Source organism: Macaca thibetana, chromosome 2, assembly GCF_024542745.1.
Source record: "Macaca thibetana thibetana isolate TM-01 chromosome 2, ASM2454274v1, whole genome shotgun sequence".
NCBI classification, from domain to species: Eukaryota; Metazoa; Chordata; class Mammalia; order Primates; family Cercopithecidae; genus Macaca; species Macaca thibetana.
In genome coordinates, this window is record NC_065579.1 from 150,828,706 (window position 1) to 150,855,025 (window position 26,320).

At 50.9% G+C, this 26,320-nt stretch overlaps 1 protein-coding gene across 6 annotated transcripts in view; it reads left to right on the plus strand.

Annotated features, from left to right (window-relative positions):
- Window positions 1–26,320, plus strand: part of MYLK (myosin light chain kinase) — a 220,829-nt gene that overhangs the window by 121,286 nt on the left and 73,223 nt on the right. For 5 of the 6 annotated variants that reach the window (XM_050781565.1, XM_050781570.1, XM_050781566.1 and 2 more), the window contains exons 12-17: window positions 3,663–3,800; window positions 4,652–4,849; window positions 5,545–5,794; window positions 11,972–12,043; window positions 12,472–13,457; window positions 20,606–20,722. In XM_050781565.1, coding sequence (XP_050637522.1) covers window positions 3,663–3,800; window positions 4,652–4,849; window positions 5,545–5,794; window positions 11,972–12,043; window positions 12,472–13,457; window positions 20,606–20,722 — 1,761 coding nt within the window. Of the gene's footprint in view, window positions 1–3,662; window positions 3,801–4,651; window positions 4,850–5,544; window positions 5,795–11,971; window positions 12,044–12,471; window positions 13,458–20,605; window positions 20,723–21,016; window positions 21,185–26,320 lie in introns of those variants that run through there. The other variant, XM_050781572.1, reaches the window with a different exon arrangement.

Consider the following 26,320-nt stretch of genomic DNA (forward strand, 5'->3'; position numbering starts at 1 on the left):
TGCCAGGGATCTAGGATATGGGTCAGCTGACAGTGTGTTTGTCCTGGAGCGGTCACCATGGGCACCGTTGGAGGAGACTGTTTCCCTTTGAAGAGATGCCTATGTAACATCCCGGCCTTGTCGTCGGAAGGCCTGGGCATGAGCTCTGGGTCTGCCCACACTGGCCCCATGACGTTAGCCAAGTCACTTCCCCTTAGTTAAGTCGCTCCTGGTCTCTACACCAGTACAGTGGAGTGGCGAGTTGGAATTGGGTCCCACCTTGCTGGTCTCAGAACAGGCTTGTTCTGAACATTCATTCCCAATCATTTCCATCTTCCCTTCATTCTTGCTGTAGGGCTTTAGGGAACAAAACACAGGGCCAGAGGCAATGAGTGACACCAGAACTAAATGTCTGCCAATCAGCCGGTTCCTCCCAAGTTCACTCACTCATCTCCTGGAGGGGGTGCAACGAAAGCTTGTCCTCAATTTACTTTGAGATATATCCCTTGATATTTTTAAACAATGCATTTGTATTCCTAACAGTATTTGCCTCAGGTCATATAAAAATGAGTCCATAACCCTTGGGTGAGGCCCAGACTCCATTGGTTCTTTGGCTGCTGATAAACCCATCACGTAATTGAGCCGAAGTGGATAAATGTGAGTCAGTTCTCATGCCAGCCTCATACAAATGTTCTCATTGATAATAATGGTTGTATAAAGTATTTTTACCTATTATCTCTTTAAAACTACCCAAAGTCCTGTGATGATACCATGACTCCCCCTAGAGACCAATGAGGAAGTGGGGCTTCAGACGAGGCAGACTAGCCTGACGCCGGGATCCCCTCCACAGCTGCCGGTGGAACCAGTGAGCTGCCTGGTGGGAGGCAGCTGCTGGGCCACCCTTTCATGCATACTTCTGAGCTCCCAGGGGAGGGAGGGACAGATAGGCTTTTAGTCCCCAATGGCTGAGACCCACAGGGTGACTTGGCTTTGCCAAACCCCTAGACCAGGAAACAGGGGCTGTGGGAAGAACCCAGAGACGGTGGGGTTGAAGAGGAGACTGCCACAGGCTTGAAGGGGAGTACGCTGGCGTTGGTGAGGTTCCCGTAGCATCTAGGAATTTGAGCCCATCTGCACGAAGCTCTGTAAGGCTGGGGACTCACTGAGATTGCAGAGGCAGGAACAGGGAGTGCTGTGGAAAGACAAAAACATTTTGTCTTTGAGCCTTCTCAGTCTGTGCGAGACAGGAAATTCCTCAACTCTCCCGAGGCAGCCAGCTTTCCTGACTGCTGCAGCCTAGTGAGAGAAACAAGATAGATCTATCCTTTTCCAATCGTGTGTCCCCCAAGCCCACTCCCGGAGCCCCCACCAAGGCCCCTGGCAGCCCTCCGTCAAAGGCTGCGATGCTGAGTCAGGAGCACCGGAGAACAGCAGGAGCCTGAGAGCCCCATCTTCCAAGGGTACCGTCGGGGGGTACCTGCTTTCACACTCAGGCTCCATGCCCTTCAATTGCACCTGCTTTGGGGGAAGTTTTCCTCCAGCCTCTTGGGCCTTCCCAGTCTCTCCCTATCCAGGTTCCCAGAGGCTGGGCTAGGAAAGTTCTACAGTAGGCCTGCTTTCATTTTCAGTGTCAACAGATAAAAATTCAGTGGCAACTTTGGAGGTGAGACCTGCCTAGATACATTACATACCCTGGAAACCTCCCCTATGACTCTGCTTCTTGCAGAAGGTCTAGTATTTGTGGTCTTGTGTTGATAAGAACCCAAAATGCCAGTGACCCTTTCCCCAGAAACTTAGGGTTTAAGTTAGAGATATCCTAACCCTCCCCTTCTCAACAGCTGCACCTGCCAAAAACAAAAACAAAAAAAATGCTAAAATGGCATTGCTGAGATTCAAGCTGCCTGGCTCACAGGACCAAGGGAGAAACCAGAGGCTGGGCAGCCATGGCTTGTCCTGCACCAGGATTGTCCTTTGTGAGAGGTGGACAGCAGGGCCAGCCACTCTGCATCCCCCTCCCCTTCAGCTCCTGTGAGGCGGAGATTCTAAGAATGAGGAAAGGCTGTTCACCCACCTCCACAAGAAACTGAATGCGAGTGAGGGGCCAGGCCTCTCACCCTCCTTGACTTGCCAACACACTCCCTCTCTCAAATAAATTGATTTTTTCTCCCAGTTTTTATTGAGGTATTATCGATGTACAATAAACTACATAGACTTAAGGTGTTCAATTTGATAAGTTTTGCCATATGCACACACATGAAACCTTTGCCATGATTTTTTAAAGTGAACTTCTCATTGCCCCCAAATGTTTCCTCATGCCCCTTTATAATCCAACCCCCCGTCCCCTGCCCCACGCCACTCCTGATCTGCTTTCTGTCACTGGACTTTGCATTTTCTAGAATTTTATATAAATGGAGTCATCCAATATGTACTCTCTCTTTGTCTGGCTTCCTTTTTTTGTTTGTTTGTTTTTGTTTTTGAGACAGAGTCTTGCTCTGTCTCCCAGGCTGGAGTGCAGTGGTGTGGTCATGACTCACTGCAGCCTCAACCTTCCAGGCTCAAGTGATCTCCCACCTCAGCCCCCCGAGTAGCTGGGACTACAGCTTGGTGTCTTTCATTCACTGTAATTATTGTGCGATTCATCCCTGTTGTGGTACCCTCAGTAGTTCATTCTTTTTTGTTGCTGAGTAATATTCCATTGTGTGGATATATCACAATTTGTTTATTTACTCACCTGTCGATGGACATTTGGGTCATTTCTAGTTTGCAGCTATTTTGAATGAAGCTGCTCTGAACGCTTGTGTACAAGACTTTGTATGGATATGTGCTTGCATTTCCCTCGCGGACATACCCAGGAGTGGCATGACTAGATCCTAAGGGAAGTATATGTTTAACTTTTTAAGAAACTGCCAAACTGTTTTCAGGAGGTTCTGTACCACCTGCCACACGTATGAGAGTTGCAAGTTCCTCCACATCCTTGTCAAGGCCAATTCCTGGGATGTGATGTCTTTTTCTTTTTAGCCGTTCTAATGAATGTAGTGTCTTTGGCTTTCATGAGGTGCTTAAAACCTCCTAGGATGGGAATGGAGCACCATATAATTATAGAAAATGATAGAGAAGCTCTTCAGTTCTGTCTTATGAGAGATAGCAAGATGTATTGTTAAATTAAAAAGATGTCAATTATTTTGTATAACGTGCTTTCATTTACTTTTTTAAGAAGAAAATAAATGCCTGTTTGCTTCTATATGTTACACACACAGATCATCTCTGGCAAGATGAACAAGAGACAGAAAACTCGTTGCCTCTGAGGAGAGATGACTTGTGGCCGGAGGATGGGGTGGGAGGGAGACTTTCCATACTCTTTGGTACCTTTTGAATTTTGTACCATGTGAGCGTATCATTTATTTGAAAAAATAAATAAAATGTTTTAAAAACTCACAAACTTATAAAAGCTCATTGTTCATTCTTGGCTATCAGGCAAGAACATCGTCATTGCCAAGCAGAGAAATGGGAGGCATCTCGTTCCTAATGATCTCTAGGAACTCCAAACACTCTTTATCTGTTAGCTGCCAGTTTCTGGTGGGAACCTGAGCATCAACACCGTCGTGTACCAATTGGTCATTCAGTCTGTGTGTGTTGAATGAATGCATGAATGTTCACCCCACGTTCTGTTTTCTACCACACAGAAAAGAAGAGTAGCGGGAAGAGCGAGTACCTTCTGCCTGTGGCCCCCAGCAAGCCCACTGCACCCATCTTCCTGCAGGGCCTCTCTGATCTCAAAGTCATGGATGGAAGCCAGGTCACTATGACAGTCCAAGTGTCAGGTCTGTCTCTGCAGCTGTCTCTCAGGGATTAACATGAAAATTGGTTGCAATGAGTATTGCTCTCCGAGGACCCGCTCACATCATTGATCCACCAGAAAATCAGATGGGACCATCAAACGATGGACCCAAAGAAATGGAGACTCTTGTCCTCCCTTTTCTGCCTTCTCTGGGTAGGATTTTCTGGATTCATGATTAAATGGTCCAGAGGAAGAGGATGGCCATATAGCTAGAGCAGTAAGAGATTAATTTGAAGACATAGTGTGGCCAGTGTAGCTGGAAGGTAATTTGAAGACTGGTACAAAACCAGATTATGGGCCGGGCATGGTGGCTCACGCCTGTAATCCCAGCACTTTGGGAGGCCGAGGCAGATCATGAGGTCAGTAGGTTGAGACTGTCCTGGCTAACACGGTGAAACCCCGTCTCTACTAAAAAATCCAAAAAATTAGCTGGGTGTGGTGGCAGGCACCTGTAGTCCCAGCTACTTGGGAGGCTGAGGCAGGAGAATGGCATGAACCCAGGAGGTGGAGCTTGCAGTGAGCTGAGATTGTGCCACTGCACTCCAGCCTGGGTGACAGAGCGAGACTCCATCTCAAAAAAAAAAAAAAAAAAAAAAATTGTGAGAACTTCCCAAATCTCAGAAGATGTTCTCAGTTGCTCTATTCAAATTTTAAGGTCCTCCTGACAAACCCACGAGGTAGATCCTGTTCGAATTCCTATTTTACTGATGGGGAAGTGGAAGCATAGAGAATTGTTGGAGTGTTTCATCCAACATCACTGTATTAAGTGCAGAGTTGCTGCATGGCCGGGGAGGACCTCCCTGACCAATCCCCCTTCCCCTCCTCCTGGTTCAGGGAATCCACCCCCTGAGGTCATCTGGCTGCACAATGGGAACGAGATCCAAGAGTCAGAGGACTTCCACTTTGAACAGAGAGGCACTCAGCACAGCCTTTGTATCCAGGAAGTGTTCCCGGAGGACACGGGCACATACACCTGCGAGGCCTGGAACAGCGCTGGAGAGGTCCGCACCCAGGCCATGCTCACGGTACAAGGTGAGGCTGACCCACTCAGAGCGAGTGGGAAGGAGGAGCTGTTGCAGCCTCTCCAGAAGTGATTTGGAGGCAAGGAAACCACATGAGGCTACTTTGTTCCCATTGTGGGCCGTCTGCTCCCTCAGTCCTATCCCAGCCCTGGAGGCCAGCTCCCTGTCCAACATCGCAAGCTCTGACTGAGTGGGGCTGCCCTTCCCAGCTTTCTGAAGTCCCTGCCCTCTCTGAGTTACTGGTGCCAAGGTGCATAGAGTACTAAGAGGGAAATCTGTAATATACTTAACAATTTGGCAGTAATAACTTTTGAGGTGAGTTATGGGCTTAACAGGGTCCTTGCCATTAGACAACAATATTTAAGAGGAGAGACAAGTTAAGCACACATAAAGTGAGTGACAACTCTTAATCACACACATTGGATGCAGATCATTAGCACCTGGCTTGGTGCCCTTGTGCCTTCTGGGCTACCTCCCCTTACTTTGGATATACAGTCATGCTCATATTATCCTCTGAGAATGTATCCGAGATGGATGTGCAACGAGAAGGGTGTGCTGCATTTGTGTGTCCAATCACAGTGATTTTGGACAAGCTGTTACTTGGGTGACATGCTGTCTTCCCACCCTTCATCACCATGGAGAATTGAGTGGACACTGCCTGCTGAGGGGTCTCCCTGTTTAGCTCTGCCCTTTGCCAACTTCCAGAGCCTCACGATGGCACCCAGCCCTGGTTCATCAGTAAGCCTCGCTCGGTGACAGCCTCCCTGGGCCAGAGTGTCCTCATCTCCTGCGCCATAGCTGGTGACCCCTTTCCTACTGTGCACTGGCTCCGAGATGGCAAAGCCCTCTCCAAAGACACTGGCCACTACGAGGTGCTTCAGAATGAGGACGTGTTCACCCTGGTTCTAAAGAAGGTGCAGCCCTGGCATGCCGGCCGGTATGAGATCCTGCTCAAGTGAGTCTGCATGTCCGGCCAGCCTCCCTTAACCCTTCCCTCCAAATTCCTAGCTCCCCTAACCTGGGTCTGGGCAGCCAGAAGAAGCACAAACCAATGTGGGGCTTGGACTTCCAGGTAAAGCAAGTGCAGGCTCGGTGCTGCTCACAAGCTTTTGCTTCTTCCACTTCAGTAGAGCAAGTGTTCATTAGAACCTTCCCTTTTGAGCTCAGTTCCCCAGAATCCTGTCTTGTCACATCCTTGTTCCCCCATTATGTGGCCTATGGTGAGTATGAAGGAAGGAGGAATGGATTAAGTTGGAAAAGCAGGGGGAGAGAGGGAACGCATTTGTTATCTGTTGCCGTGTAACAAATTACCCTGAAACTTAGCAGCTTGAGACGTTTATCATCTCCCAGCTGGGAATTTGGAAGCAGCTTGGCTGGATGATTTTGAAGTTTCAGTCAGGATGTCGGCAGGGGCTGCAGTCTCGGAGGCTTGACTGACACTGGAGGACCCGCTTCCAAGGCTCACTCCCGTGACTGTGGCAGGAGGCTTAGCTCCTCACTGGCTGCTGGCAGGAGGCCTCAGCTCCTCACTGGCTGTTGGTGGGAGGACTCAGTTCCTTGCCTTGTGGACCTCTCCGTGGGGCTGCTTGCGTGTCTTTACGGCATGGCAGCTGGCTTCCCCAGAGCTAGTGATCGAAGAGGGAGCCCAGGTCGGAGCTTGCAGTGTCTTTTAAGACCTACCCTTGGAAGCCATACACCATCACTTCCGACTTTGTTAGAAGTGAGTCACTAAGTACAGTCCATACTCAAGGGGAGGTAAATTCAGTTCCACCTCTTGGAGAGAAGAATTTGCAGACATTTTAAAACTGCCACAAGGAGGTTACCTTTCCCCATTACTTTTTTCTCTCCTTTTCAAGGTCTTGCTAGGTTACGTGGGCAGGTCAGCTCCATAAGGCACACTGCTACATGTCCAGGCCTAGAACAGTGGTGAGCCCATAGTCCACGTTGGACTAATGAATAATCTAATGAATAATCATATTCATTAGATGAGTATGATTCAGAAGTGCTCTTTTACCTGGAAAATGCTCTGTCTCTTAAAATCCTATGCCAGCCCTGGATTGAGGGAGACAGAATGCCTTCTGTGGGTCCTGGGGTTCGTGTAAGCATCAAAGAAGAGCATTTGTCTGCACCTAACCTACAAATAGGAGGCCATACCACATCCTGAGGATGGTTAGACCTGTCCTGGCCCGGGTGCCTGACCACTTTGCAAGGGGCTTTCTCTCCTGTACTTTATCATCTCCCCATACTGAGCCCATCATGTTCACAGCTCTGAGCTACAAATAGGCTCTAGAGCTAAATGCCAAGGCTACTGCAACACCCAATATGTACCCCATCCCCTTAGGTCCTTTGTGACCATGTGCTTTATACCTGTATCAGTTATCTTTTGCTGCAAAACAAACCACCCCAATACTTAATAACTATTAAAAACAGCTACTTTTTTAAAAAGCAGTTTTATTATTTCTTAAGAGTCTTTGGATCTCCTATAAAGTTCCGCTGATTTAGGCAAGGCTAATCTCAGCTGAGCTCAATGACATGCCTGTTGCAGTCAGCTGATGGGATGCTTGCGGGCTGCTGGTCACCCTACTGTTATTAGCAGTCCACTCAGAACGCATCAACTGCTTTTGCCTTATGCTTGAACTAGTTATTACCAGGAAGGCCACTCTGCCTCCAAAGTGGGGAGAAGGTACACGCTTACTCCCTAGGTCAGTACAAAGAATGGAAACCGGTGATGTGTAAAAATACCTGCTGATGATCTTGTCTGTATGGAAGGAGAAGCACTTTGAGATAATACTTACGTTACTCAAGCCAGACATCCTAGAGGAGATGAGCTGGTTTTGGGATTTTGATGGAAAAGGAGGGTTGAGTCCTGGCAAATGTGATAAGGCTTAGCTGTTGAGTAGGCCGAGCAAGAAAGGGTGGGGTGGAGGCAGAGCCAAGCAAAGGGCTGTGGGAAGTTTGCCAGGCCAGAGAGGAGGCGTGCACCAGGAGGTCGGCAGGCAGACTGTCTGGGGCCAGCTGGGGACAGTCATAAAATTTAGACTATCCCAGCTGGAAGGGGCCTCAGAAGTTATCTAACCTCATCATCATTTAATAATGGGGGAAACTGAGATCTCAGGGTTATGGATTTGCTCGTGGCCACCCAAAGGCAAGTAACAGAGCCCAAGTTCAAACCCTCATCTTTTGACTGAAACCAGATGCTCTTCCATTCCTTATGGCTCTGCATGGAGAGTTTCTCCCAAGTGCACAGGGAACTGGAAGGACCTGGGAAACCACACGAGAGCCTCCACCTGTGCAGCCTTTGCCTCTTTTTCTTCCCCGAAGTCCAACCTCTTCATTCCTTTCAGAGGCCGCTGCCCTGGCCTTGACTTTGTCCCCACCTAAGAAGAAGCAAGTCCGTGGAGAGTTTCCTAAGCGTATGTGGCAGGCCTGCCAGAGACCTCGCTCCTTCAGCGACTTGGACCCAGGGCAGGGTGCCTTTCGAGGGGAACGATTGGATGGCTGGGAGGAAGCCAGGGGGTCTGGTGTGCAGGGGCAGAGGGCTGGGCAGATCCTGCCTGTCCCTGCTAGGTTTGTGAGGCAAGTATGGGTGGGTAGTTTCTGCCTCTCTTCCCTTCCTAGCTCTTGTCTACTGAACCAAAAGGGAAATGACAAAACGTCAGCTCAAAATTCCAGCTGGAATACTTGAAACACTTGATACTTGCCAGGAAATTAGTTTCTTTTTTTTTTTTTTTTTTTTTTTTTTCCGAGACGGAGTCTCGCTCTGTCGCCCAGGCTGGAGTGCAGTGGTACAATCTTGACTTATTGCAAGCTCCGCCTCCTGGGTTCACGCCATTCTCCTGCCTCAGCCTCCCGAGTAGCTGGGACTACAGGCGCCCGCCACCACGCCCGGCTAATTTTTTGTATTTTTAGTAGAGACAGGGTTTCACCGTGTTAGCCAGGATGGTCTTGATCTCCTGATCTCATGATCCGCCTGCCTCGGCCTCCCAAAGTGCTGGGATTACAGGTGTGAGCCACCGCGCTTGGTCGAAATTAGTTCTTTAAACTGATTTTTCCATATAAAACCCATCCAAGAGGTAGACGATTCAGGGTGGGACAGGATCCAAGGCTTTGTAACCAGAGTGGGACTCTTATTCAGGGCTTCGTTAGCAGAGGCGAAAGGACTCTGTTTGTCTGTGAAAGTTTCAGTATGTAGGATGACAGCCCTGTATGCTCTGTGGCAGCTCCTGGGATGCAGCCTCATCTTCAGCCCCAGCCCTGATTTTGTAACGGGGTGTGTGCAGTTGTCGAAGATGGCCCCAAGACCCTGTTCCAGCAGCTTAGGTGATCTGATGTGTGGGTCCCACGCAGGAGGCCACTATGAACTTTGTAGGCTGCAAATGAACCCACGGTTTGTCTTTAAGGCCCAGCAGAGATTTCAGTGTATGGCTGTAGGAATGGTTACCACCAGATCACCCCACCACCGGATGTTCCCCTTAATGGGTCAGCCTTGGTATCCCAAGTCCTCCACCTTCCTCTGACCCCTTAGCCTGCTGGGTGCCACAGGGCAAGGCCTGGGGCTGGACTGGGCAGGAGCCCTTGAGAGGCTTATCTGAGTCTGTGCTCCCCAGCTTGAGCACAGGTCATGGGAAGTGACAGAAGCCCTTACCTGCTTCCCCCGTGGGGAGAGTCGGCTTCCTCCAGCTTGGGGCACAGGGCTGGCCACTGCCAAAGCCTCAGAGGAGTCCAGCTGGGGTAAAGCAGCCATCTGGGCAGCATCTGCTCCTGATGTTTGCATCTGGGCTGTGTTCTACTGGTGACAGGAGAAACTCTGCTGAGGAGATGCTGAAAGGACTGCCAGGCAGACACAGCCCTCGGACATCTCATCTTCCTGCTCCATGTCAACCCAAGCACCCACAAGGCTGTGCTTAAAAATAGGAAAAGAGTGGCCTGACCCTGGCCAGCAGCCTGGCAGAAGCAGGGTGACTTCACATGGTTATTCTACAAGCTCACCCAAAGCCCATAAGCCTTTTTGAGTGTTGAGAACTCGGGGCACACTGAGAACCTCTTAGTCTTCCCAGGGCCTGGCACCCATGAGGTTTCTAACCACTGTTTGTTGAGCAAAAGAACACCCTGAACTCAAAATTCTCCAGACTTGAGACTCCCTGCCCTTGAGTCTGTGCCCTCTGAGAGCCTGAGTATTGAGGAGGGTGGCTGGGAGGCTATGGGATGCATGGCCAGGGAGGAGAGAAGAGTGAAAGAGCTAAGGCAGCCAGGAAGGTACCTGCACCAGCACTGCCTGGGACAGCACGAGGGCACTGGGAAACGGACAAAGGAGAGGAGCCCAGCAGGCAAGAGGAGGGCTGGAGGATAGCAACGATTGGCTTCTCCTTGTTTCAAATGGGTGCCAGCACCAAACGGTGAGCGGTGCCCCAGAGCCCCTGAGAATCCTGTGCTAGGCCATGGGCTGCCAGTGTCCCTCCACTGGGAGGGAGGCCTTGTAGAGTGAGGTGGAGACCCACAAACACCAGCAGAATGCATAAGAACGCATGCTCAGATGCCTGTCTGGGTGGATGTAACTCACATGTGCACATATTCCCAAACATGGACCTCCAGGTGCAGGTGCCCACCAGCTAGACCAGTATATGTGTGCATCATGTGTATGACTGATATCTACATATGCGCATGGACACACACATGTCCCAGACCAGATTTGTACTGATAAGCAGAGTAGGGTGGGGTGCAAACGTCATAGGGTCACAGTTCCTAACCCCTGCCTCCACTAGCAAGCTCTGTGAGTTTAGGCAAATAACTTAACCTTGACCTTTAGTATTATTATTTTTTAATGGAAATGAGGTCTTGCTATGTTGCCGAAGCTGGTGTCAAACTTGCCAGGTCAAGCAATCCTCCCACTTCAGCCTCCCAAAGTGCTGGGATTACAGGCATGAACCAGTGTGCCTGGACTACTTTCCCTTTATAAGCCTCATTTTTCTTACCTTATAAAAACAGTGCTGACTCTAATCTCACAGAGCTGTTCTGAGATTAAATGAGATGGCTCATGTAAAGAATCTGTCACAGAGCTTGGCACATCTGCTATTGGGTCTGAGTGCTAGTGAGACGGCCACATCCAGGGGCATGAGTGGGAGCACTGTTGTCAGAGACCCTGAGGGTCCCACCCCAGAGCCCCCTTTCCTTATCTTTAAATTGGGCATGGCAGTACTCTATACCTCTCTGGCATGCTGTGGGTATCAAGAAAGAACTGTGTGTGGGTGTCATGAAAGCTAGAGGGTGCTGTATGAAATGCAGTTGTTATAACCATCACTAGTCTTCTCTGGCTCACAGACCTGCCCTCACCACTTCCCCTAGCCTGAGCAGAACCTTCTTGGCCGGTCAAAGCTCAGAAATGCCAGCAGGTGGCAGCCTTATGGGGTTAGAGGGACAATCTGCTGCAAATGCACTGCACTGCAGCCAGGCAGGGTACAGCCCCTCCCCTGAGCAGAGGGCCTGAGCCTCTGTGCACCAGCAGGAGACTGAGTAGGTTTATGGACACGAAAAAACCTGAGCCCTCCCCACCTGAAGGAAGAAGAGAAAGGGCCACTCATGTAGGAAAACACTTGTTGGGTTTTTAACACAAAAAGTTCTGATCTGAGAGCATTATCAGTGAGTGGGGGTAGAGGTGCTTCCATTCCTGGGAAGGAGAGGGAAAGGAACTACCTCTGTGTTAAGGGATCATGGAGTCAGAGTCAAGGTCACTGGGCAGGCCCACCACCAGGGCCTATCTGTCTAGACCCAGCTGCTCTATCACAGTCCCCAGCAGGGTTAGCCTTTCTCCTTCCCCTTTTATTGGTTGAGTGACTGATTGATTGAATGATTACATTATATACTTACAGAAAAGTATTCCTACTTCTGGATGCCTGCCTTAGCTGTTGTCCAGAGATTCTGTTTTTCTTCTTCTTTTTAAATAAGAGCTGAGAAAATAAAGGGTGACCACAGAGTGAGAGGGTCCTGCCCTAAATCTAAGGCTGGGGTGAATGTCACAGCCAAGCCGTTGACTTCCATCTTCCCTGGTGGCCAGCAGCCTGTGATCAAGTCCACACTGAACAGGCCCTTTGCCCAGAGGGCCTCTTGATCTTTATTGATCTTTGGAATTCCTCAGGAACCGGGTTGGTGAATGCAGTTGCCAGGTGTCACTGATGCTACAGAACAGCCCTGCCGGAGCCCTTCCACGGTGAGTGCCCCCAAGAGCTGCCTCACCAGGCCATGCCCCCATCCCCACCATCCTCCAGGCCCCAGCAGCCCCCGCCCAGCAGCCCTAGATTGTTTGTGTCCTGCAGTTGAGGCTGCCAAAGCCAGAAGGGAGAGCCTGGAAGGCGAATGAGGGAGGGAGAGCAGGGGAAGGAGGGAGGGATTTTTTTTTTTTTTTTTCACACACCCTTATAAGGCTACTGAAGTCATTACCGATGTAATAAACCAACTAAGCAAGCGAGCGCCTCTCACCAATGTTCCCATCTATAAACACAGCCTGGCCGGCCTTCCCCCTCCCCTCCCGCTCCCCTCTACCCTCCCACCCTCAGGGATTTGCTCTCCCCTGACGTTTCTTTCTTACCCAGCCCCTTTTCCTCCTGCTACTTTCCTTTCTTCCTTCACTGGTTGCAGGGGGAGGGAGCCTGCCAGCTGTGAGGGCCTCTGTGGTGGAGGAGTTGGTGCTGATGGTGGTGGTAGTGACCGCTATGGGACCCTGAGGCCTGGCTGGCCAGCAAGAGGGCAGGGTTGGCCAGAGGAGGAAGACGGCGAGGACGTGCGAGGGGTGCTGAAGAGGCGCGTGGAGACGAGGCAGCACACCGAGGAGGCGATCCGCCAGCAGGAGGTGGAGCAGCTGGACTTCCGAGACCTCCTGGGGAAGAAGGTGAGTACCAAGACCCTATCGGAAGACGACCTGAAGGAGATCCCAGCCGAGCAGATGGATTTCCGTGCCAACCTGCAGCGGCAAGTGAAGCCAAAGACTGTGTCCGAGGAAGAGAGGAAGGTGCACAGCCCCCAGCAGGTCGATTTCCGCTCTGTCCTGGCCAAGAAGGGGACTCCCAAGACCCCTGTGCCTGAGAAGGTGCCACCACCGAAACCTGCCACCCCGGATTTTCGCTCAGTGCTTGGTGGCAAGAAGAAATTACCAGCGGAGAATGGTAGCAGCAGTGCTGAGACCCTGAATGCCAAGGCCGTGGAAAGTTCCAAGCCCCTGAGCAATGCACAGCCTTCAGGGCCCTTGAAACCCATGGGCAACGCCAAGCCTGCTGAGACCCTGAAGCCCATGGGCAACGCCAAGCCTGCTGAGACCCTGAAGCCCATGGGCAACACCAAGCCTGCTGAGACCCTGAAATCTGCTAGCAAAGAAGAACTCAAGAAAGATGTTAAGAATGATGTGAATTGCAAGAGAGGCCATGCAGGGACCACAGATAATGAAAAAAGATCAGAGAGCCAGGGGACAGCCCCAGTCTTCAAGGAGAAGCTGCAAGATGTTCGTGTGGCAGAGGGCGAGAAGCTGCTGCTCCAGTGCCAGGTGTCTTCTGACCCCCCAGCCACCGTCACCTGGACACTGAATGGAAAGACCCTCAAGACCACCAAGTTCATCGTCCTCTCCCAGGAAGGTAAATGAGCGTGGGGGTTGGGGAAGAAGGGGCCTCTGTACCAGGGCCACTGCTAGCTCATGGAGCCTTGGTCTTGCTGACCCCTGTCAGCGGCCCATAGCCTGGGTAGGAGGGCCGCACCCCTGTTTCCTGCTGACTCAAGGATAGGTCCCCGCTCAGGGACCTTGGGTACGTGCACCAAGGCTGGGGCTAAGGGCTGGGATGCTGGTCCTTGTGGCACATGCCCACATCTCGGCACCCATCTGGCAGAGCCCTCTCATGGCACCGCCACCTGTGGCTCCCCAGAGGAGACCTGAGCCTGAGTTGATTCCCAGCTCCAGCATGGACAGGGCTCTGTTCACAGGCTTGGAGGTGGGGGACACGGAGGCTGGAGCCAGCAAGAAGCTCTGAGTAAAGAGCTATTTAGAGCAGCGTCTTAGGTTTGGGGAAGGGTGTGCAGTGACCAGGTGGCACGGAGCTCTGAGTTGGGGTCAAGAATAACTTAAGTCTTGATAGCATTATGGGTTTGAAAGGATCTGTCAGGAAAGCCAAAATCCCAAAACAGCCCCTACAGCACACACTCACGGTCAGACAGAGCTGCTCGCTTCCTAATTTGGATGAGACTTTTGTTTGCTGGTATTTCACATTCTTGGGTGGTGGGGAGAGGAGGGGGGCCCCAAAGCCTTCCATCTGTGTGGACTTTTGGGGTCTGGAGTTTTCAGAGGGGCCAGTTTATACTTGGAGAAGAGATGGGGGTGACACAGGAGTATTTTCTCTGGACCCTCAATTTGGTTTGAAGTGCTTTTGTAAATCCCAAGTCTAGGTGGGAGCTCCAAGGCCAGCTGACCTCCACACCCCATTCTGGCAGCCAGCGTAGGGATAGGTTGCCAGCACGGAACAGAGTCCTGCCTGAGCTGATGCTGGTGGCTCTGGCCAGAGCCCGGTGTTTTGTTAAGGAGAAAGCTTACAAAGAAGCTCCTGGGAAGTGACATTTCACCCTTGAGGGGCAGAGGGCAGCCACAGAAGAGGCCGGAGTGGACAGGTCCTGTCAAATCTGAGTCAGCTGAGATGTCAGAGTGCTCTCCCCATGGGCTGCTCCCCTCCTTGTCCCCTGGCAGCACCCTCCCCATACCCTCCCTCACCTTCTGATGCTGCCTGCCTTCCCCTCACAAGCAGAATGGAGCATTCGAAGATCACAGAATCCCTCTCAGCCCCCAGTAAGGGTCTGTCTTCCCTCTATATCTGGAACAGCACACGTGGAGCAGTTGAGCATGCTGAATCTCAGTGCTGAAGGAGTGAAGAGAACACTGGCTGGCAGAGAGAAAAGTGTGTTATTTTCTGCTAATGTGTTGACGCAGTAACTTTTCCATGTGGATGTCCTCAGATTGGCAGGGTCCTCCAGAAGTCATCTCCTCCATCCCCCACCTCTGCTGGCTCAGCCCCCCTCCCCTGAGGCATGGGGGATTATTGGGCTGGGGTGACACGTCCAGAGGAGTGGACACCACAGCCTCTCCTGCTGCCCTTGTGGGGCTCTCCCACTTGGAAAGTCCTTGGTAAAACTGATTGGAAACCCTGACTGGGAGCATTTCCCAGGTCGCCCTATGGTGATCTCTCTGGGCAGGATACAGGGTGTCATCCACCATCCTCAGGACAAGGTTGGGGCTGTCGCCTGGCTGTCTGATCTTTTTTCATTATCTGTGGTCCCTGTATGGGCTCTCTTGCAGTTCACATCATTCTTAACATATTTCTTGAGTTCTTCTTTGCTAGCGAATTTCAAGTTCTCATCAGGCTTGGCGTTGCCCATGGGCTTCAGGGTCTCAGCAGGCTTGGCGTTGGGAGGTTTGTGGCTGCTCCAGACTCAGGGAAACTGAGGTTAAGTCAGCTGGGGACAGCTGCTCTCGGGCTTGCATGGGGTTTAAACCCAGAGCCATCAACAGCAACTTACAAACAATTCACTTAACTAAGTGTTGTAAGGCAGACCCCAGGCCTGGTCTCAGAAACCCTTCTGAGCCATTAGCCACTGTTTTCTTGCACCCTGAGTGCCTGCAGTATGTTTTCCCTGCTGGTCCCTGAGTGGTAAAGACCCTAGAGATCCTAGCCACTCCAGCTTCCCTTCCCATGGAAACCATCCCAGAGGGAACAATTCAGATCCAGAGCAGCAGCAGAAGAAATGATCCAAGGAGGGCTGCACACGGAGAGGAGAGAGACCAGGAGAGGTGGGAAGGGATTCCAGAGAGAGCCCCAAATCAAACTGCAAGACATCTTCTAAATATTTTTAAATTGTGTTTAAAGAATAGCTGACATCTGTTGAACACTACGTGCTAGACACTATCTTAGGCCTTTTACACTTTTCACTCATTGAATCCTCCCAACTATGACTGTACTGTCCACCTAACAGGGAAGTTATGTACCTTGCCCAATGCAAGGTGCTGGGGGTAACAGACCTGGGATTTGAACTCAGGTGGCTGAGTTCCCGTGCCTAGACCACTATGCTATATGACCTCTTAGTTAATTCCTATTATTTTGTCAGGATACTGGTGGCAGCTGAGAATTTGCCTATCAACAGAAAACACTAATGACTATTTACTCCTCGGTTTTGTTAACAGTTGTCCGAAGTTTGAAACACAGATGGTGCCCCCAGCCTTGCCAGGTTTCTAGTATTTTCCCTGCAGTGGTGGAAGCAGACCTTGAAGTGGGCCTGTCTTGCTTCAATACAGGAGAGTGCATTGTCTCAAAAAATCACCCCCACCCTCTGTCCCTTCACTCACCAAGACTTCAAGAGCCCGGTGTTTTGTTAAGGAGAAAGCTTATCTTAAAGCCTTGTCTATAGGTCACCACTTGAGCAGGTCCCTCCGCAGGGAGTAGGGCATTCTGAGAGGTGGAGTGGGTCTTCTCTCAATAGATCTGGAAAGAGAAGACACACTCATAGTGATAAAATTGTTAGAGCCAAGTGCTGACAAGTGCTTTGAGTGTGTCGGGAGGAGCTGCTGGAAGTGGGAAGAGAGGGAGCTGAGTGCTGGACTTTGATCTAAGCCCTGAAGGCAGGCCAGAGGGGATGGGCTTCGGGGTGAGGGGGGAGGGTGGCCCACAGCAGCAGAGGCATCCTGCTAACAGCTTGTTCTGGGCTGGAGAGGACGACATGGCCCCAGTTTCATCCTATATCCTGCCAAGGAATTCCAGTCTAAAGGCAGTAGGGAGTCATGCGAGATTTTGGAATGAGGAGCACTGTACATGAAGCTCAGTTTAGGGGTTTTGGTGGACTCTGTGCCCAAAAGGCAAGTATAGAGCCTACTGAAGTGGTCGGAAGGAAGACGGTGAAGCCTAGACTAGCATAGTAGCCACAACTACAGACAGGGAGTGACCAGTTCAAGAAGCAAGGATAGAAGTAATGGCACCTGTTGCCTGGCTTGGAAGGGCAGAATGGGGGTGGGGGTAGGTGAAGAAGATAAAGGAATGGAAGACCACTAAGTGTGGGTGTCTGAGTGGCTGGGGTCTCAGTGGTGGTGTCAGTGGGAATAAGGAAGCTGGTGGTTGGAGGAGATTTATAGGGGAAGATGAAGGAATGGCTCCACTGGCCTCCCGTCCTGCGTCCTTCACGCTCAGCTCAGCACCTGTCCTGCCCCTGGCTTCCTGACTTGGAGCCCTTTTTGCTGCGCTGCACTGATCCCCATCCTGTCAGCTCTGCTACAAACAAGATTCACTTCCTCCAGGATGCTTCCTGTTGTCACCCACCTTTGGCCACAAGAGACTCTTGCACTGTCCCCCCCCATCAACCTGTGTATCTGCTTACACTGACTGCTAGTGGACATGCTGTTTTTAGGTTTCAGGGGACTTCTCTGATGTCTGTAGCTTAGATAGGGTTCATAGCCCACAGACCCCCCCAAACAAGATTACATCACCCCATTTACTTCACCCCCTTTCATGCTGAGAAGAGCAGAAGAGATCTGACGGCCTGGGCTGGAGTTGACCCCTAGTTGATTTGTGGCAGGACACAGACATGTGGAGGTATCCTTCCTCTTCCTGCACCCCTAGAACTGTAGGGCTGATGGGGTTCACAGCTACCACCAGCTGGGCCTGCCCTCTGCCCCCAAGTCTTTCCCCAGCCCTTCCGGGACATGCCTGTGCTGAGGGGTGGGAGGCCGATGGTCCCCTGAGCTGAGGGGAGCTCTGTGGTGGCCTGAGAAGGGCTTTATCTTTATGCTTTGTTTCCTGTCTCCGGGCCAGGCTCCTCCTCCTGGCGAAACACTTGTCCCAGTCTAACAATGAGGATTCATTTTAGTTGCTGTTGTGAATAGGTAATTCATTTGTAATTGCCTTCAGGGTAGAATTTTGCAAAGGCTTTTTAAAAACCCATGTAAGTTCATCCTACGAAAAATTGGTTTATGCAGCATCTACTATGAGCAAGGCATTATTCTAGCCCCCTTTGTTGTGTGCATAACCCACTTGAAGAACTCTGAATTTTCTTTTTTCAGAAACCATATATTATCTTTTTCAGTAGTAAGTTATATTTGACTGTTTGTGATCTTTTCTTACATAGATCCTACTAGATCACCTGCTACAGAAACACGCCTTTATCCTTCTCAGAATGACAAATATGTTTTACTGTGACTGCATTCCAGGCTCAGGAAAAACACTGGTGACAGACAGGGTCACTCCCCTCCGAGAGCTGGTGTGGGAGACAGGCATGTGAGTCGGCAATGGCCTTGTGAGCCGTGCTTTGACATGGATGAGCTCAGAGTTGGGAGCACAGAAGAGGTCCACCTAGGCCTGGGTGACTGGGGGAACAAGGAGGACACCATGCCTGCAGGGGTGACCTGGAGATGAGTGGTACCATCTGGGCTTGCCGGGTGGGCTGGGTAGGCTGATGGAGGCAGTCCTATAGCAGAACCTCCAGGAAGCTACCTCCCTCCATCCACATCCCCTTCCTCCCCTCTGCCCTCAACTCAGAAAAGGAGAGAGCTAGGAGAGCTTCAGACCCAGGAGCACTTACTCCACGACAGCCCTGAGGGGCTCTCCCAGGCAGAGCTCTGCAGTGGTGCTGACCTTTCCCATCCCCCTCATCTCCCTCTCAAAATTCCCCACCAGGCTGAGGCTTCTCAAAAAAAACCTCTGGGAAACAGCTTTTCTTCTGGAGGTCAAGAATGAACTGTCCCACAGGAAATACCAGATTCTTCATCTGGGGTAGCCAAGCCTGCAAGCCTACCAGGGGGGCCTCCCCAAGCCCATGCACATGGCCAGGGGTCCAGGCTCTGGGCAGGTTGGAAAAGCTGCCTGCCCCATGCCTTGACCTGGGAGAGGAGGCGGGGGCCAGGTCCACATGCCCCCTACTCTCTGTGTACTGTCTTTGCAGCTTGTATCATTTTGACTTAGGGCTCAAGGCAGCTGAGGGACTGAAACTGAAAGAAAATCAAGGATTTGAACAGGATGTGCGTTGGGGGTGGTATATCTGTTCCCAAAGCCTTAGCCCCACCCTGACTTGAGGGAAAATTTCCAGACGGGATTGGTCTCTGCTAAGCCTCTGAGCCCCTCTAGTTGGGGCTAGAGGTCATCTTGGCATCCTCCTGCCCACCCAGATGAATGGAAAGTTCTCTCTCCAGGACATAGTTATCCTCATTCCCCACTCCTGTGCCTCACAATTCTTACTCTTATGACAGACTTCCTAAAATTCCAGCCTAAATCCTCTCCATTACAGTTTCTACAAATTCTGTCTCCTAACCACAAAGGGAAGAAAACAGAGTGAAGCCTTCCCAGGGGTTGGGGTCTATATAAGGGTATAAGAGGTTGGGAGTAGGGTGCAGATCAGCCCTCTTGCCACAGGTGGTTTATAGGATGAAGGTTTCTCTGTTAAAACATTACCCAGGTGGCAAGGAGTAAAGGGCAATATTACACCCTTACTTCCTCCACCAGCCTTAGTGAGGTTTTCTGAGCAGAACTGATGTCATCTTTCCTCTTTCTAATCTCCTTGTATTTGCTGGTCAAGTCTGTGCATTTGTGTAATGGGGGGCAGGGACAGTAGTTGGTATCCACCCAGAATGCACCCAGCTCTTCCTTCCCAATGCCAGCAGCTTGTGGGACATGAGATGGCAGCTCCAGGTGGCAGAGTGTACGTGGCCCTGGCTCTGTCCTCTTGTGTGATGTCTGCTGCCCTGACAACAGGGGCAGCTTTGAGCAGGATGCCCTGCTATTCACTTGCTTGTGCATCTGAAAGCAAGAACTGGGAACTGCCGCCCTTCCGCCTGGCCCAGCAAGCCTCTTTCCACACCCTGGGGAACCTCCTCAAGGTTCTCACAGAGGAGAAGTAACCAGCCCTGGATGAGAGAGCTGGCAGGGGCCAGGACCAGACCCCAGATTCCTGTGTGTGCCTAGCTGACACCTCCTTCCCCAAACCAGGCCAGAAGATGGTGCTGGGAGTGAAGGCAGGCCCAGGGGAGAGTCCATGGAGAAGGAAGGCCATCCCCACTTCTCTCTGGGGCAACCAGAAGACCCAACTCTGAAGGGAGGCAGCCCCAGAGGGCCCCTCTGCAGGCCCAGTGCCCTTCATTGGCCGTGGTTCTCCAGCTCAGACACCCTTCCTAAAAAGTCAGCTCCTGGGGCCCTGGCTGTAGTCACCACCTCCCAACAAATCTTCCCACAGGCCAGTGCCCCTCCTGGACAAGTGCTCCTCGCCTCCTCCACCCACTTCTTTGCTCAAAGCTCCCTTTTCCAGAATGCAGTCACAGCATCACTACTGTAAACAGAGTGGGACCCCCTCACCTGTCACTGTTCCTAACAGGTCTGTAACCCTGTGTCGGACTCCTTTTCTCTCTTGGTGACGACCAGGGGGCAGGGCCTGTGTACCTCTCCTTCTATTGTATTGGATGGTCTCCAAAGGCAGAGGCTATTTCTTTACCTTCTTTTGCAGCTTTCATTATGTCCCCACAAGAGGATTCTTTGGAGTAGGGGAGGAGGTATCAGGAAGGAACGGATTTAGGGATCAGTTATTTTGGACATGGGTTATAAGCAGAAAGTGCCCTGGCTTTGGTGAGGAGTAGGGGATTGGTTCCCACAAGGCCTCTGGCTTCTGGGCTCCCAGAGGCTGCCCGTGTGACTAACACTCACCTGCTGTGCTCCAGATGCCAGGGCAGGTACTATGACCACACCTGGTTCACTCAACAATTCTTCCTCCCCAGGCTCACTCTGCTCCGTCTCCATCGAGAAGGCACTGCCTGAGGACAGAGGCTTGTACAAGTGTGTAGCCAAGAATGATGCTGGCCAGGCTGAGTGCTCCTGCCAAGTCACCGTGGATGGTAGGTCATGCCCACCCATCACCACTACCCATACACAGGGGTTCCATTTCTCAGCCCCTCCCTTCCCTACCATGCCTTGCCTGTGAGACAGAACTGCCCCCAACACTACCCTCCCTGCCCAAAGGCATTCATTTTGGATGTCAACCTATCTTTTGCCAAGAGAAAAAGAGACAGGAAGGAAAGTGGCAGCTCTACTTGATCACCTACATGGCCTCTTTCTTCACCCCTCCCTTGGCCATCCTGTCCCCCTCCCCGTCCTGACCCCCACACCCAGAACCTTCTGAGCTGGGAAGCTGGGGCACTGGGCAGTAGAAAAGACACACCCACAGGAAAATGACTACAGAGTATTTTACAAAAGCCACACAACAAACAAGTGTCCGAGCTGGCAGGACGGACCCAGCAGGGTCAGCCGTGAGGAGGAGGAAGCAGAGCGGGGCCCATGTGGGAGACTTCATAGAGGAGGTGAGTTGGGACTAAGTCTCTGGATGGAGAGGACAGGCAGCCTCTGCCAAAACCAAACAGTAATAATAATAATAATAATACTGCAGAGGGAGGTGGGAGGACACGTCGGGGAGACAGCAGGCCTGCCAGGTCTTAGTGGAGTTTCTGTGTTAGGAAGAGGCAGTGCCAAGCTGCAAGGAACTGGGCTTTGTCCTAGGGAAATGCCAGAAGTGCATTCGTGACTCTTTTTTCTCTCCTTCCTGAGGAGTGTGGAATTGGAGCCTGAGAAGTAGGACGAACCTCGTGATGATTTAGTCAAGGAAATGCAATGGAGGGGGAGGGTGTTTCCTGGCACATTTAGGGCCGAGCCAGGACCAGAACCCCATCCCAAGACTCACAACCCAGTATCATTTCTTTGTATTTGGCACTTACCTGGAAATGTCTCAAAAAGTAGTCTTGGGGAAATAGTTTCTTGCCCTTGAAATGTCTGATTAATAACCATCAGAGACACATCAAAAGCTAGTGTCCAAATAAGGCATCTTGAAGCCCAGCTTGCTTGTTCTTCTCCCTCCTGGGTGTGATCAGTTGAGTTCTGAAGTCCTAGTGTGTCTCACTGCCATTCCACACCATGTAGAGCCCGTGTCCTCATTCTGGACTTTACAGTCGGTTTCCTGATCACAAAGCTGAGCTCTATGGAACATGATGAATAGGAGAGAGGTGGAAAAGAATGTCTTTTTTGTAAAAACACAATGGCAGCACGAATTAATTGTTAATAGCCGAAAGGTAAGCTGAACTCATCTAATACTGTGTACTTCTCCTTGGAGATTGTGCGTGTATGTGCTAGAGGGGCTCTGAGTCTAAGGAAGCAGACTCAATGGGTCCAAGTTTATGGTCAATTCAGAGGGGGCGTGGGACACATGTTTTGAAGTTCTGCACAGGGGATGCTATGGCTGATGACTCCTGTGTGGGAGTCTGTCCTCACCCAGGCTGTCACCCACTCAGATCACAGTCCTGCTTCTTTCTGTACAGGTGCTGCATTAGTAAAGTATAGCGTTTCTGGGAACTTGATCCTTGAAAGCCCACTTCTAATACCCCTCTGCTCAGTTGGGACTCAGCTAGTGAAGGAAGTTCCTGAGCTAGTGAAGGAGGTTATCGGCTTTTGGAACCTCTTTAGGTCCTATTTGCATGGCTACCTGAAGGCAGGAGAGCAATTCATTCTCCTTATCTGTAAAATGTCAGCACCTTTTCCAGATCTGTTTTCAAGATGAAATTTCCTTTTCCCCTACTGAATACACTTGGGAATTCTTTTTTTTTTTTTTTTTTTTTAAGGTTTGGGAAATTCATTCTGCAACTTAAAGGGCTTTGTTTGCCCAGAGTCTGCTGGCAGATTCCCTTGTCCGCTCCGCGAATCTTGATGACCATCATTATTTATCCCTAATTCCTTCAAACGCAGAGTTTGGCCTCCAGCTGCAAATTGGGAGCTAGGTCTTGGAAGAAGAGCTAGAAAAGTGATAGGAGGGAGCCCAGCTGAGATAAGAGGACCGACTCTCAGTCCATTGGGTTTGGTTTTGTTGACAGAAAGGATAAGGCCAGCCTCTTCCCCCTGCTCTTCTTTCCTTGTTGCTATACTTGCAGATATATTAGCGTCCTGTGTGCTGGGTGGGCATTCGCCCACATTTAGCTTTATTTTTTCATCAAGAGCCTCTCTAGGAAAGTGGTAAAGGACTGTGGTCGCCTTGACGGCTCCCCTGTCGCCTTTCTATCGTCTGGTGCTCCACCCCACTGGCTAGGCTAGGTCTCCTGCCCTCATTTTGTCCCCTCATCCCCTCAGCTCTCCCTGTTCCCCAAGGCATCAATCATACTTGACTTGGGGATCCCAATGGGTTTGTGCATCCCCTGAAATTACAGGCAAAATGTTGCGTTATGTGGGTTGGAGCATCTTTCTGAAGAAAGGGGTCCGTAGTTTTTAGTCGAATTCTTAAAAGGAGTCATGAATCAGAATACATTGAAGAACTACTTGCCCTTAGGAGCAACAGTGACTGAATTTTCAAGCCCAGCCATTGTGTGGGCTCTTCCAGCATGTCTCCAGCTGCAACTGCCCACCCGACCTCTGCACAGAACTAGGCCTTCATCCCTCTTATGGGGCAATGAGGTCCATCTCCACTAGGCGATGGGACTACAGCTGGTGCTGACTTCAGACTGGCTTCCTCAGCCACTCAGCAGGGCTGGCCTGGCCCCTGAAAGTCACTATCACTCACTCATCCTGTGCCAAACACCATCGAGACCATACATCTGAGGCCAACATATCTTTCAAAATCTCATAAAAATGAGGCAAATGGGGCTCATTGGCCAGTCCGCATTACCCACACTACTGATTGCCTCATATCTTAAAGATAAGGGATGTCACCTTTATAACACAGCACAGCTGGCTATTTTAATCATGTGTTTGGGTCTTTTTCCTAAGAGAAAGGGTGTTTATGTACTTTCTTGATTATGGTCATATCACCCTTCCTTCTGAACTCAGCAGAAGACAAGGGTTAACTTGTGCCACATAGAAGGGAGCTAGAACCTAGAGTAAATGTGGACTTGCCCGAAAACTCGTCCGGGAGGAGAACAAGCTGACCTTCAATGCCTGCCCTGGCCAGAGACTGTTGTGCACTTTGCATTTTTAGTCTGTGCAACAGCTGAGCAGGGTGTCTCTCTCAGTGAGCAAACCAAGGCTTACCAAGGGTCAGCTGCCTTCCGGGCCCCACAGACAGCAGGCGTAGATCCAGTGTTGGGGCTCCACCCTGCACGGTGAATTACAACATGAAATATCCTGGCAGGACTCAGTGTCTGGCTCAGAAACCTGCCCCTTTCCACAGCCTGGTGCAGCCTCCCTGCAGTGAATTACCACGACGGGGCCCGCTCCCAGAGTGATCCAGACCTTCCTGAGTAACAGCCCTCCCTGCGGGGAGGTCCTTCTGCACATGGGACTCAGAAACCCCTTTACTCTCGTTCCAACCCAGATGAGCAGTGAGGAAACTAAGTCCTTCCTAGGCCAGAATCCCATGAGAGGAGTCAAAAGGCACCTTAGCCCCTCACTGGCTCATCCAGTCGTTCTCAACTCAGGCCTCCTGTCCCCAGCCACCCTGGCTAGGGCACCCAGCTTTTGGTACCAGTGAGACCAGGGCTTTGTGACTACAGAGGGTCATGCATGATTGTGATAGGGAGGGACACTCCAGTGGGTACTCATGCCCTCACTCAGTCATTCAACAAGTATCTGAGTGCCCACTCTTTGCCAGGCACTGCCGTAGGAGCTGGTTTTAACACAGTAAATGAAGTCGGAGAAGTTCCAGCTCTTGGGACTTTTCTAGTGGGAGAGAGGCAGTAATGCAGGTGAACAGCTGTGTCATATCCTCAGGTAATGTCACCAGCTATGGAGAAAGCAAAGCAAGGTAATGGGGAAGGGAGTACCATTTTTGGACGGGGTGGTCGCTGAGGCCCCTCTGAGGAAGGAACATTTGAACAGAGACTGAAGGAAGCCAGGGAAGGAAGAGGGACAAGGTGACAACGAGAGCATAGCCCTGAGCTGAGGACACTGTGCTTGAGGCATTTCAGGATGAGGCAGGAGGCCAGGGTGGTGGAGCCATGAGCAAGGGGCAGGATGGTAGGAAGTGAGGTTGAGGAGGACTGTGGACCAGATCCAGGCAGTGTTGGCTATGACCAAAAAAAATGAGATTTTATTCTAAGTGTGATGGGCCAACACTGGACATTTATGAAGGATCACTCATGTCCATGTGATGACCAGACCCAGGATGAGTCAGAGGGAAAGCAGGGAGCACAATCGGGGGTTGCCACAACAGGGGCGGGAAGTGATCAGATTCATAACCTCTTTGGCTATAGAGCTGATAGGAGCTGCTGATGAGCTGGGTATGGAGAGAGAGAGAGAGAGAAGTCAAAGATGACTCTTAGTTTTCATGGGGGGAGTGAAGATCAATGGTGGGGTGGGGGGCACGATCAAGAGTTTAGTGCATGTGAAGTTTAAGATGCCCATTTGACCTCTCAAGCAGTCCTGTCACATAGGCAGGTGTTTAGATGAACCTGAAGTTGAGGGGGAGGTCAGGGTTGGAGGCAGGCTATGGGGAGCCATCCACACACAGAGGCCATTCACTGCCCTGGGGTTGAATGAGGTCCCTGGAGAGTACAGAGGTGAAGATAAGAAGAGGGAGAGAGAGAGAGGCAGGGGCAGGACAGGGGCCTGCGAAGAAGACTAAGAAGGAAGTACTCCAGTGATATGGGAAGAAACCCAGGAGATGGGAGTGTCCTAGAAACCAAATGATAAGAACTTCAAAAAGGAAGGAATGATCAAGATTAATGTTCCAGGCCGGGTGTGGTGGCTCACGCCTGTAATACCAACATTTTGAGAGGCAGGTGAATTGCTTGAGCCAGGAGTTCAATACCAGCCTGGGCTACATGGTGAAACCCTGTCTCTACAAAAAATACAAAAGTTGGCTGTCTGCTGTGGGGCATGCCTGTAGTCCCAGCTACTCAGGAGGCTGAGCCAGGAGGAAGCTTGAGCATGGGAGGTTGAGGCTACAGTGAGCCAACATGGAACCACTGCACTCCAGCCTGGGGGACAGAGGGAGACCCTGTCTGAACAAAAGGAAGGAAGGAAGGAAGGGAAGGAAGGGAAGGAAGGAAAGAAAGAAAAGAAAGAAAAGAAAGAAAAACATGTCAGGTGCTGCTGCCAAATAAAGATGAGCCTGAGCATTGGCTATTGGGTTTGGCAACATTGAGGTCATTGGTGACCTTGCAGGAGGGCTTCAGGGGAATGATAGTAACAACAGCCTCATCCTAGGCATACAGAGACTGAGTCACCTGTTCAAGGTCACCCTAAGTAGCAGAGTGGGAAGTTAAATCCAAGCCTCGTTTCCTAACCACTGTGGTCCACTGTTACCTTGGCCCCTGGGCACTTCTGATTATTGCTTAGCTGATTTTGACCCACCCCTCCTTTGTTGACCTTGGCCCTGCCATATTACTAAGTCTGCTCCCACCCCCACATTTATTCTTTTTTTTTTTTTTTTTTTTGAGACAGAGTTTTGCTCTTTTTGCCCAGACTGGAGTGTAGTAGTGCAATCTCGGCTCACTGCAACCTCTGTCTCCTGGATTCAAGCC